Source organism: Oculina patagonica, chromosome 11 (genome assembly GCF_052425735.1).
Source record: "Oculina patagonica isolate OP01 chromosome 11, crgOcupat, whole genome shotgun sequence".
Classification (NCBI taxonomy): Eukaryota; Metazoa; Cnidaria; class Anthozoa; order Scleractinia; family Oculinidae; genus Oculina; species Oculina patagonica.
In genome coordinates, this window is record NC_135768.1 from 5,070,218 (window position 1) to 5,083,933 (window position 13,716).

The window sequence follows — 13,716 nt, forward strand, 5'->3', positions numbered from 1 at the left end:
CTTTACCTATTCATCAGTAGTGTAACCACTCTCACTCGTTACTGACAATACAACTACCTCCCCCACTTCCCCTACAACTGATACCGGTTTAACTAGATCCACTAGCACTAACGCCACCACTTTACCTACAACTGCCACTTATTTTACCACAACTATCTCTACAAGTAACAACACACCACAGTAACGCAAAGTCTTCCCTTATAACTATAACTATCACTTTTTCTACTTACTTCATCAGCGCCAAATATAACTTTAAATTGCCTATAACACTACCAATAACTTCACTACTGATACTACAACTAACCAATATCACTCAGTGTCCTCTTCCACTTAGTCCATAATTACTTTTCCTACACAAACAACAATTCGACTACCACAGACTCCGTTCAACTGGACATCTAAAACAAAGAATGGAGCTGACTGGTTGAAGTCGCTTTGTTTTCTTTTGCCACCTACCACTTAGTTTGGTTGGCACCAACTCCTCCATTATACCTTCAAAAAAGTAGTCACTTACTCCACTACCACCAACTCTACCACTTCCATTACAAGTAATAAGTATCAGTCGTTCCATTACCACTTACTTTATTGCCTCCCCTAAAACTCTGGTTCACTAATTCCAGTTCTACTGAACCCATTTCCACTGCAACTATAACCAATTACTGTAGATCAATTTCCCTAAACTCAGCTAGCACACATGTTTTAGTTATCCCAGTACCACAAACTCCACCACTTTTTTTTGCAACTACCCTTCTAACTCTGAGCTTCTGAGCTCTTTAAGGTCAAGAACTCTCATCACTGTCTCAGAAACTGTGATTTTGAAATACCTCGTTTTAATTATTTATGGAAAGCACTCACTAAGGTGCCATTCATTTGGTCAAAACTCAGCAAAGAACTCAGAAAAGCACCAAGTCTCAAAGCCTTCAAGGCACGAATTCGCACTGTGGACCTTCCGAATTATTTAAACAATAACAGCAATTGCTGCAAACTTTGCAACCTATGAACATCACACACCCGTAAACTACACATCGCTGTTTTGGTTTAAGATAAGCAAAAGAGTATATAGGTGTCTTTTAAATATTATAAGTTATTTTTTTTATATTTACTCATTGTAAATAGTTTTAAATATTTCAAATAAATTATAGAGTAGATAGGTGTCTTTTTAAAATAAATTCAATTGTATATTTAATCGTTAATGATTTTAATATGTTAGATTAGACCGTGGATAGGACAGTGGAGCGCGTCTTCCCGGCAATGAAAAGGTATCGCTACAATCGGGATTTTTGTCAACAACTTCGGAACTCAAGCTTCTATAAGGCGTTTGATACAGTTTTATATCGGTTCAGCATATTTATTTCCACAAAAACGACCTCATTTATCCTTGTTTACTGGGCAAGCCTTACAATCGGCTGCCATATTGGATGTCGCAATGTTATGCGCAGTAGTAATGCGCAGTGAAAAACAGGGGAATCACCCTTAAACCTCACGTTCCTCACGTTCCTCACGTTCCTCAAGGCGTTTAATGCTAGTCGCGAGAGCATTGGGTTCCACATGGCTGTTTTTGAAGATATAAAATAAAAGAAAGGCCATGCCTCAGTCAAAACCCTTTTTCACAGTACTGACCGACCATGTTTCACGCACGATTTCAACATGTGACGTCATGGACTGGTGGCGGTGGCGGTGTGGTTGTCGTTTGCTTTTATCCATATTAACCTTATCTTCACGACTATTAAATTCAATTGCGCCGATTTAAACGAGCATTTATAGAAAGGATACGAAAGTCAAAGCTTCGAAGTCTAACTGCATGATTTTCCCGACAATTTATTTATAAGTCGTGGTTTTGTGGTCTTTTGTTCTTCATGAATTGATTCACGGTTTTAACCTCTCAGTCCTAAATTGAACACTTATAAAAACCCATGACACTACACATGAGCAAAGGGCATTTAATTTGCCGCGCATGATGTAAAGTGTTCGAAAAGCCCGTTTGGAGAATATCTAGTATCATGTAAAGGTGAAATTTTTTTTTATGTGTTAGCAATGGAAAAAGATTTGAAACAATCGTGAGTAATTTTGGTAAAACTCCATGCATCTTTCTTTAAAAAATATCGTTAAATATTTTATTCCGTTGTCTAACTCCCGGAATTTTTATGAAAATTGGTTGTATTTTTACGTATTAAGGATATGCATATAATTTAGTGACCTCTTAGAACGCATATTTTTTGGAAATTATTATATTTCTTCGCGACTTTAGTTGGATAATTAACATTTGCTTGGACTTACTGAGAAGCGCTTCATCGAGTAGGCTTCCTGTATAGCTATTGATTTTAATGATAATAAGATAAGTACTGTTGTCATATTTTATAAGATAAATATTGGCTTATTATAAACACTTCTTCTTTCGCTGTCGCAAATTGAGTTGTCTATAAGCAGGAAAAAACAACCAGTTTGCATTTGAAATTATCCTTCCAATTTCCTCCTTTGAAGTACTTTAAACCTGCAGAAACGCAAATCGTTTATTTCCGAAACTTTCGTTTCATTCTCCATCTCAGACTCCGAAGATGACGTCATCCGTCCGAACACGCCCGAACAGCAGCATAACAGGCCGAAAGATGTTGATCATTATCCGAGGAGCTTGCAACAATGAAAACGGACGGACAGACCAGCTGCGAGGACGCTGGGCCAACCATTCCAACGTCCGCAAAGAAAAAAGTTTCTTTTGCAGACTTGGTTGGCCTGAAGCTGGTATTCGTTAAAACCATTACTCCATGCAGCAGCGAAGACAACTTATCTGGCGTCGTCGACTCTTGGAAAGACCAATGTGATACCTCTGGAAATTTGCCAGAAAGGCTAGTAAAATGCCTCCTACCGTGCTTCATTCATCCTTTAGAATCAAAGGACCGTTTCATGAAGCGTGTCTACAGCCAGAATGTTTGCCTCGAGAACATTGTCTGCAAAAACTTTGTTGTCACTGGGCTTATCCGAGTGACAAATTTATCTTTCAGCAAAGAGGTGACCGTTAGATTTACACTCGATGGTTGGAAAACGTGTCGAGACATTTGGGCAGATTACATGTCCACATGCTCGGATGGAAAAACAGAGAAGTTTAGCTTTCGTATCACAGTGCCTCACGACTTTGAAGTGAATCAGTACATAGAGTTCGCAATCTGCTTTCGCGTTTGGAACCAAGAGTTTTGGGACAATAACAACAGAAATAATTACCACGTGCAGTGTTTGGAAGTTTTGTCTGAACAGTTTTAGAGAAGCAGGGGTCGTTCCACAAACAAAATAAACTAAATTAGAATGCTACTGAGCGAGTGAAAGTGCACTGCAAGCCCTTCTCCCTAGCTGAAGAGTTCAGTAGATGTTTTCGATTGATTTATGGCCGGAAGACATATGAAATTGATAATGGTCAGACAAGAGACAGTTTTCAAAGCCCTGTCTACTGTACTTCAAAAGTAATTTCGACTGACATAACTTTAAAGATTTCCCCTTAGACAAATGTTAAAATATATCCTACAACAAATTTTTATTGAGTTCATTTTGTATGGACTTATGGATGTAGAAAGAACTTTTGAAATAAACTGAAATATAGGTTTATTTTTTAAAAATGCGAATCAGAATACTTGTGTTATTAACATTATATTATCAAAGGAATTATTATCATGACACATCTTGTTTGCCCAACTTCTTCATTACTGTTACCTGTCGCCGCTACTGTAATTACCGCGGCCAGAAAACAGATTCTTCACAGTTTGCAAAATCAGATTATATTATGTCAGCAAGCTACACTTAATTTCTTGCTGTCCAAACTAGTACACTCTGCGCTAAGAAATAAATTTCACAATACTTTTTCAATACTTCGTATAACAAAATATTTCGCAGCTAGAAACTAGCAGGAAATTAACGGACTGATAGTAATTGTAGTGTTTGGCAGCTGGGGTTAGGGTTAGTTGCAGTGTCTCTGGATTAGTGATACTTGTAGTTGAAGGAGAAGTCATGAGGGTAGTGATAGCTAAGTGGATTATAGTGACAGTAGTTAAAGGTGGTGCTAGTGGAAATACACGGTGAACTCGAAGTTTCAGTAGTGGAGGTAGTGGAAGTGGAAAAAATGATAGTTGTTGTAATGGATGTCACCTGGAGAAGTGTTGGAGGTATAGAGAAGTGATGAAGGTAGTGGTAAGTGGAATTAGTGATAGCTAGTGGCAGCTGCAGTTTTCTGAGCTGCGATGGACCTCGTGACAGTAAAAGAAGTGATAGTTAAAGTTGTTTGGGAAGAGGTAGAGTTGTTGATTGTGGAATAAGTGATAGCAGGTGCAATGAAAGGCAGTTGGAGTTAGGATTGGTTGTACTGGATAAGGCTGATAATGGTGCAGTAGTTGTAGTTGCACTGGTGCAGTAAGTGGTAGTGGAATAAGTGATAGTTATTAAAAAGACAGTGAATTTTTTTGTATTTGGTATCTGATACTTTTGGTTGTAGGAAAAGTGTTAAAGGTAGTACTAGTGGAATTAGTGGCAGCTAGTGGAAGTTGTAGTGACACTGGTTAAGTTATTGGTAGAGGTTGATTATAGCTGAGATGGCTTGGTGACAGTGAATTAAGTGATAGTTATAGTGAGGAAACAGCTGATTGTGAAAATTGTGAAAATTGCTGATTGTGGAATAAGTGATAGTAGCTGTAACTGATGGCAGTTTAGATTAGTGGTAGTGGATTAGGCTGATAAAGTTTCAGTAGTTGTAGTGCCACTGGTGAAGTAAGGTGCTGGTGGAACAAGTGAAAGTTGTCGAAAAGGTAGCAAAGCTGTTAGTAGTGGATCCATGTTGTTTTTATTTGTAGGAGAAGTGATAAAGAAAGTGGTAGTGGAATAAGTGATAGCTACTGGAAGTTGTAGTGACACTTTTAAGGTCATTAGTAGTGGTTAGGAAAGCTGAGATAGACATCGTGCCAGTGAGATAAGTGATAGTTAAAGTTGTAAGAAAAGAGATAGAGTTGTTGATTGTGGAATAAGTGATAGTAGTTGTAATTGATGGCTGTTGGTGTTAGGATTAGTGGTAGTGGATTAGGCGGATAATGGTCCATTAGTTGTAGTGGCACTAGTGAAGTAAATGACAGTGAAATAAGTGATAGTTGTAGAAATGTTATTGAAGTTGTTGGTAGTGGGTAAGTGATTCTTTAAGTTGTAAGAGAAGTGAAGAAGATAGTGGTAGTGGAATTAGTGACAGCTAGTGGAAGTTGTCAGACCCTGGTTAAGTTACTGGTAGGGATTAGTTACAGCTGGGATGAACCGTGACACGAGTAGAAGAGGTGATAGTTATAGTTGTTAGAGAAGAGATAGAGTTGTTGATTGTAGAATGAAAGACAGTAGTTGTAATGGATGGCGGTATGGGTAAGGATTAGTACTAGTGGTGGTGGATTAGGCTGATAATGGTCCAGTAGTTGTAGTTGCACTTGTGAAGTAAGTGGTAGTGGAATTAATACGTGACATCTGTAGAAAAGGCAGTGGAATTGTTGGCAGTTGGTCAATGATACTCTTTATAATAGTTGTTGGAGAAATGTTCAAGGTAGTGGCAGTGGAATACGTGAAAGCTAGTGGAAGTTCAATTTAGTGACTCTGGTGAAGTTATTGATAGTTTGTCAGTGTTCTGAGCTGAGATGGACTTTGTGACAGTTGAATAAGTGCTAGTTGTAGTTGTTAAGGAAGAGGTAGATTTGGTGATTGTGGTATAAGTGACAGTTATAGAGAAGGTGGTGGAGTAAGTGACAGTGGGACATTACTGGTAGCTGTAGTTTTAGGAAGAGCAGGTAAGGGTTGTCAGACACTGGTGGAGTTGGTGGAGTTACTGGTAGGGATAAGTTACAGCTGAGATGGACCGTGACAGTGGAAGAGTTGATAGTTAGAGTTGTAAGAGAAGAGATAGAGTTGTTGATTTTAAAATAAGTGACAGTAGGTGTAATGGATGGCAGCTAGTATGGGTGAGGATTAGTACTAGTGGTGGTGGATTAGGCTGATAATGGTCCAGTAGTTGTAGTTGGACTTGTGAAATTAGTGGTAGTGGAATTAATACGTGATAGCTGTAGAAAAGCCAGTGAAGGTTTTTGGCAGTGAGTCCATGATACTTTTGGTTGTTAAAGAAGTGTTGAAGGTAGTGGTACTTGAATAAGTGATAAGTAGTGGAAGTTCAGTGTAGTGAAACTGGTGAAGTTATTGGTAGTTTGTCAGTTATCTGAGCTGAGATGGACTTTGCGACAGTGGAATCAGTGACTGAGTTATAGTTGTAAGGGAAGAGGTAGATTTGGTGATTGTGGAATAAGTGACATTTATAGAGGAAGTGGTGGAGAAAGTGACAGTAGGATTAATTGCAGTTGTAGGAAGAGCATTTATGGGGAAGTGGTCATATAATAGGTGATAGTTGTAGGGCAGGAAGTGGAGTTAGTGGCAGTGGAATTAATGACAACTGTGTAAAGAGTGTTAGTAGAATTGGAATGATTGATAGTTGTACCTGTAACGAAGGAGTTGAAGGTAATGGTAAAGGAATTAGAAGCAGCTGTGTGAAAAGCGGTGGAGTTAGTTCCAGTGGAATTTGTGACAGTTGAATAGAAAATGGTCGAGCTGTTGGCAGTGAAATAAGTGATAACTGAACTTGTAGTTATAGTTGTAGAAAGAGCAGGTGGAGATTATATAATAGGTGATTAAGTTGTAGGGGAGGTAGTGAATTTAGTGCCAGTGGAATTAATGGTAGTTGTATAAAATTTGGTGGTTTTAGTGGAAGAGGTGGAAGTAGTGGTAGTGGAATTAGTTACAGCTGTAGGATACGTGGTGGAGTTAGTTCCAGTAGAATTTGTGACAGTCCTATAGAAAGTGGTGAAGTTGGTGGTAGTGCAATAAGTGGTAATTGTTCTTGAAGAGGGAGTGGTGAAGTATTTAATGTCATAGTGGAATAAGTGAGATTGTGGTACTTGTAGGAGAAATCGTGGAGTTAGCGCCACTATAGCAGTAAGGTGGTAGTGTAATTTGTTATATCTGTAGCTGTAGGGTACTTGGTGGAGGTAGAGATACAGAGATTAGTGATTGCTGAGTTTTAGGACAATTGATAAAGAAAGTGGTAATGGAACTAATAATGAGTTATCTTTGTTAGTGGTAGTGATAGTATAAGTGACAGTGGAAGTTGCAGTAGCACATGTGAAGTTGGTAGTAGTGGAATTGTTACCACTAGCTCCATTACTTCTCCTACAACAGCAACACCAATTTTACTGCCACAGACGCAGTGGGAGATCCAAAACAAAGAAACGTTTGACTGGTTGAAGTTGTTTTGTTTTTATTGTCGCATTCTTTTGCCATTAATCACTAATTTGATTATCACTATCTCCTCTACTGCACCTTCGAAACTCACTTATTTTTTTTACCGCCAACTCAGCCACTACCACTTTTAACTATCCATGCAGTATCAGTTATTCCATTATCGGTGACTTTATTGCTTCCCCTGGATCTCAGCTATCACTCATCCCAGTACCACTATAATCTCCATGCACCTCTTCCCCTACAACTGCAACTATCACCAATTTAAATATCTCTTGCTCTTACCTGAGCTATTTCACATGTAATCGCTAATTCCAACAGTTGCTCTTACCCTTCAACTTTCTCCACAATTGCAATTGTCATCAATTTTACTAACACAAATTCTATTACCTCTCCCGCAACTATCATTATTACTAATTGTACTGGCATTAACGCTACCACTTCCTCTACAACTATCACTTACAACTATCAATAACTCTACCCTTTTCCTTTTATTACCCTTTTTCTAAAACAATTATCTATTATTCTACCAACACTAACTTCTCCACTGATTAACAATTAACTCCCGGGGGGGGGGGGTACTCCCATATATGGGCTATATAGGTATGTGCCGCCCGATAGGGTATGGTTTTTGAGGTTCTCGGTCCTTAAATAGGGTATCATTTTTGGTCCTTTTGGCATTTTGTTCCTGGTGTGATCCTTAGATAGGGTACCTATATTCTATCAGCTTTAATAAACGCCCAGATAAACGAAAAAAAGGTATCTTAAAACTGAAATACCCGTTCAAGTATTAGTAATGCGATTTTATAAAGATTTGTGTTTGGCCGTGCGCGGTTAGCCGCTATTTAGGTCGTCACGGAACGCTTCTCCTTCCCTTGAATAGGGTGTCATTTTTCGGTTTGGGGCCTTAAAATGGGTATCAATTTTCGCTTTCTTTATCCTTAAATAGGGTAAGGGTTTAAGAACCTTGGCGGCACACCCCTATCCGAAATTTATGGGAGTACCCCCCCCCCCCGGGAATTAACTACTACCACAAATTTCCACTACCACAAGCTCCATCATTTCTCCAGCAACAACAACAACAGCAACAGCAACATCAGCAATTCAACTACCACAGACTGAGTGGGACATCCACAACAAAGAAGGGTCAAACCAGGCTGCTGATCAGTTTTTCTTTTATTGACGCATTCTGTTCATTTGTTGTTGTTGTTTTTCAATTTCTTCTTTTTTCGCATTCTGTTCATATGCATCAATCACTAATTCTGGTAGCACTAACTACTTTACTTCGCCTACAAATATCATTATTCTTTATTTCATTTGCTCCAACTCAACTACAGCCTCTTACAGCTACCCAATATCACTTGTTCTGACTTTACCGCTTCCCCTAAAATTCTACCATTGCTAATTCCACTGAGTACGAAAAACGCCACAACTGTCCTCAAAACTGCACGTATCTCCGAATTTCAACAATTTTTCTCGTACAGCTGTAACTATTACTTGCACTAATTTCACTACCGATCACTAATTCCATTACAACTGTTCAAACTTCTTTAACATTTTCGTACAACCACTAATTCCACCTCTTCACTACTATTTATTCCGCTGTCACTTGCTTCACCAGTGCCACTACAACTAAGACTACAACTAATTACATTACCAGTAACTGCACCTCTTAATAGGGGAACCTGATCCAACGCATCATCTTGGTGAATATCTGTTTGGGGGCCAGCTGTTTTGCCCTCAGATTTTCTTTAGCGCAATGTCACTTCGAACTTTCGTATTATGGAAAATATAATGCCTGTTGTTTTTGGAGAGGTAAAAATTAATCTTGTTTTGGGTACGGAAAAACGCCAGCTACGATTTTCGGAAGTGTAATAACAGTTCGCAAATTCGGGTAATGAGATTTCGTTCCCTAAAAGTTTCTACCACTTAAATATTCAGCTAGAAAATCCAATAGATTAAACTGTGTTAGTTTACACAAATATTCCTTTAAAAGGCCCTATAAGGCACGGAAAAAACTAACAACGACATTCCAAGTTTTTTGATTGAATTTCCGATTTGGGTGCCCCTGTCTTAACACCATTAATTTACCTATTAATTCATCAGTGTAACCACTCTGACTCACTAGTAATTGACAATACCACTAACTTCGCCGCTTTCCCTGCAAATGCGGTCTTAACTTATTTCACTAGCATTTACGCCACCACTTTACAAACAACTATCACTTATTCCACCACAGCTACCTCCCCCAGTAACACAACCACGGTAACTCAACGTCTCTCTTTATCGCAATCTCTAATTCTAACCATAGAGGGTAGTTGTACCAAGGCGGTGGTGGAGTTGCTGATAACGAAACTAAGTTAGTTGTAGTGGAGGAGTAAGTGCTTAAGGAATAAGTGTTTGATGGCAAAATAATGCGGCAATGAAAAAACAAAGTGAGTCCAACCAGTCAGGCTTGCCATTGCTTAGTTGTTTTGTATGTCCCAGGAATACTGTGGTAGTAAACATGATTTGCTTTAGTTGCAGGTGAAGCCATCAAATAGGTAGTGTAATTAATGATAGATGTAGATGTAAATGGTAGAGCCATGACTAATACTAATAATGATTAGTTGTAGTAGGGGTATTGGACTTACTGGTAGTGGTTTAATTGATAATTTCAGTTGAAAAGGAAAGAGGTGGAGTAATTGGCAGAGGAGTAGGTGATAGTTGGGAAAGTGGTGGAATTAGTGAGAATTGTTTTTGTAGAGGACGATTGGAATAAGTGGCGGTGTGATTAGTAAAAGTGGTAGTAGAAGTGTCAGTGTTGGACTTCGTGATAGCGGAAGTTGTGATCAATTGCAATTGTAGATGTAGTGTTGATGGATGGATGGAAGTAGTGGATTCAGTTTCAGATAAAGTGATAGTGAAATAAGTGATAGTTGTAGTTTACTGAGCTGTGGTGGATATAGCTTTATTGTAATACTTTATGAAACATTTCAAATCTGCATTTAGTTCATAAATAAATCAAGAAAAAAATCATGAATAACCAAACCTGGCGTAACCAAACGTTTTTGTATGAAACACTTTATAAACACTCAAGTATTCGAGAGCGGCGGGCCGGTGTAATACTCTGTACTAGTTGTGTTGTTGAAGTTTTTCTTGAATATGGGACAATACATTAAAAAAAATTGTTGGCAATATTTTATATTCAGAGGAGGTTAACTGGGGAGTTCGCACACTTCCTCAGAAATTTTCAGACATGAATTGCATTTTGCTACAAAAAAAATTTAACTGCAATGGACAGCAGTCAACGGAAGCTACAGTTTTAATTTCAGTGTACTCTCGATCACATTAAGACCTATTATTTTTATGTCGTTAGTGGTCGGACGATGTTGTGCAAGAATGTTTCCCTAAGTGGAGAATTGACACAAAGCCTTGGAGTTATAGAGGGACGAGAATTATTGCCACAAGAGAAGTTTTAAAGGCTTTGCATCTTTCGTCAAGGGACTTTGCAAGAACTCCCAACTCTCACAACTCGTCTTCCCGGCAGTGAAAATGTATCACTACAATCGGGATTTTTGTTGACAACTTCAGAACTCAGGCTTCTATAGGGCGTTTGATACAGTTTTATATCGGTTCAGCATATTTATTTCCACAAAAACGACCTCATTTATCCTTGTTTTCTGGGCAAGCATTACAATCGGCTGCCATATTGGATGTCGCAATGTTATGCGCAGTAGTAATGCGCAGTGAAAAACAGGGGAATCACCCTTAAACCTCACGTTCCTATAGTTCAAGGCGTTGTATGTTTGCTTCGAGAGCATTGGGCTCCACATGGCTGTTTTTGAAGAGATAAAATTAATGGAGACGCTATACGTCAGTAAAAAGCTTTCTTCACAGTACCGACGGACAAGGCCGTATTACAGATATTGAGATATTTTCATCAGACTTTTGCTTTTATCCATATTTACCTTATCTATACGACTATGTTTATAGAAAGGATACGAAAGTCGAAGATTCGAAGTCCAACTGCATGATTTTCTCGACAATTTATTTATAAGTCGTGGTTTTGTTCTCCATGAATTGATCGAGTCACGGTTTTGACCTCTCAGTCCTAAATTAAACACTTATGAAAACTCATGACACTGCACTTGAGCAAAATGCATTTAATTTGTCACGCATGCTGTAAATAGTTCGAAGAGCCCGTTTGGAGAATACCTAGTATCATCTGCAGCTGGGAGAAAGGTTTCTTTCTAGGTATTAGCAATTGAGGAAAAACGTTTAAAACAATTGTGATTTCGGCCGTAAAACTTAATGTTTCTATAAAAAAAATAATCGAAAAACATATATTTATGTTATTTCATTAACACCCGAAACTTTATAAAAAATTGGTTGGATTATTACGTATTAAGGATATGCATTTACTTTTAGTGACTTCTAAGGACTTGCATGTTGTTTTGGAATTATTATTTTTCTTCGCGACTTGAGTTGGATAATTATCGTTTACTCGGACCTAATGAAATGTAAGCGCTTTGTCGAGTAGGCTCCTTGTATAAATATTGATGAATATTACAATTGAAAATGTTAGTTTCCTGTTCCGGATACATTATAGTTAAAAGGGGTTCTTATTTCCAAACTCGGAGCGCAAATAAAAATTTAAAAGCGTGAGATATTTCGTGTGATATCATCCAGACTTCATCAGTCAAGGAGGTGTTTTTTTTTCAAGATGAATGTTAAGAAGTCATTTCAATGCCTCGGGGAGTTAAGATTCTGTCATAAATTGGAGCTAATTCAAAACCATTGTCTTTATTTAACAAAGGTTTTCTGAAGCCGGGTAAAATGAGGTAAAAAGCCGGGTAAAAAGAGGCCATTGAGATAAAACTCAGAAAACCTTTGTTCACATAATACGAGTCAGTTTCGACAACGAATCAGGGTCAGGATATCGTTCATTCTCGATGACTCCAGGCTAGTGTTGATCCGGCAGTTTAGACTTTCTGGGTAACCTGCAGCCACAAGATGGCAAGATTTATTCGACGCACGTGGTCAAAAAGATTGGAATTTTTAAATTTCCCACATTGACTTTTGCACAAGGCACAGAGCAGTCAAGTTTGTCCGCACTTCAAAATTTTCACCGTGCAAAACGACCTTCTAAGCGATCTTGAAAGCGTGCGTGTTCCAAGGTCGTTTTGCACGGTAGAAATTTTGAAGTGTGGACAAAGTGGACTCCTCTGCGCCCTGTGACTTCTGTTCATATTTTTCGTGTCGAGATCAGAAAAGAAAGTTGTTTATCAAAAAACATGTGGGGGTCACCGACCATTTAAGAGAGTATTTTAATCGCCCATACACATCGATTGATATCGCCAATCGATAACAGTCGAACTCACAATATTTGAATTATCGATTGACTGCGCCTGGGAATTCTTCGAACCTCGTTCCCAGGGCTTTTCCCTTCTACTTCCTTTTTTCCGCTGGCGGCCGTTCCCCTATGAAGAAAGGAAAAGCCCTGGGAACGAGATTGGTTCAAAGGCAAAACTTAAGATATGTATAAATTTGAACTTTCTCAAGCTTTATTCACAGTTCCGATGGACCCTGTTTAAAGGAGAAGTTCACTCCAGAATGGCCATTTATTTTCTTTACGCCAGTAAAAAGTTTACACAAAGATATGTTATTCACCAAAATTTCAGCCTCCAACGTGCGCTTTAACCCTACGAAATCTTTCCCAAAATTTGACAACTGAACGCCGCCATCTTGGAGCTGGTAATGTATGCGTGACGTCAAAGAGCTCAGCTTGAAGTTTGGCGGGGAAATTTAAATACTCGAAACTCCTTGTTTCTTCGTAGCGGATTTTGTTTGTCAAAATGCCTGTTTGTGCAGCTCCATTTTTCTCAAACAGAGCTCAAAAAAATTCAAAAAACAAGGAGTTTTGACAATAAAAATTTCCCCGCCAAACTTCAGGCTGAGCTCTTTGACGTCACGCATACATTATCAGCTCCAAGATGGCGGCGTTCAGTTGTCGAGTTTTGGGAAAGATTTCGTAGAGTTATAGCGAACGTTGGAGGCTGAAATTTTGGCGAATAACATATCTTTGTGTAAAATTTTTATTGGCGTAAAGAAAATAAATGGCCATTCTGGAGTGAACTTCTCCTTTAACGCACGATTTAAACATGTGACGTCATGGGCTAGTGGTGCTGTTGTTGTCGTTTGAAAATTTGCATTCGACTTTTGCTTTTATCCATATTTGCCTTATATACACGACTATTAAATGCAATTGCACCTATTTTAACGAGTATTTACAGGAAAGAAAAGAAAGTCGAATCTCCGAACTCCCACTGCACTATTTTCCAGACGATGAGTCTAGAAAGTCGTTGTTTCGATCTTCATGAATTGAGTCACGGTTTTGACCTTTCAGTCCCGAATTAAACACTTATAAAAACCCGTGACACTCGA

At 38.6% G+C, this 13,716-nt stretch overlaps 1 protein-coding gene across 1 annotated transcript; it reads left to right on the forward strand.

Moving 5' to 3' along the window:
- The first annotated feature begins 2,637 nt into the window (after positions 1-2,637).
- LOC144630763 (protein phosphatase 1 regulatory subunit 3D-like) lies at positions 2,638-3,255 on the forward strand. Its single transcript, XM_078489133.1, has one exon. The coding sequence runs from the start codon at positions 2,638-2,640 to the stop codon at positions 3,253-3,255; it is 618 nt and encodes a 205-aa protein (XP_078345259.1).
- The last annotated feature ends 10,461 nt before the right edge of the window (positions 3,256-13,716 follow it).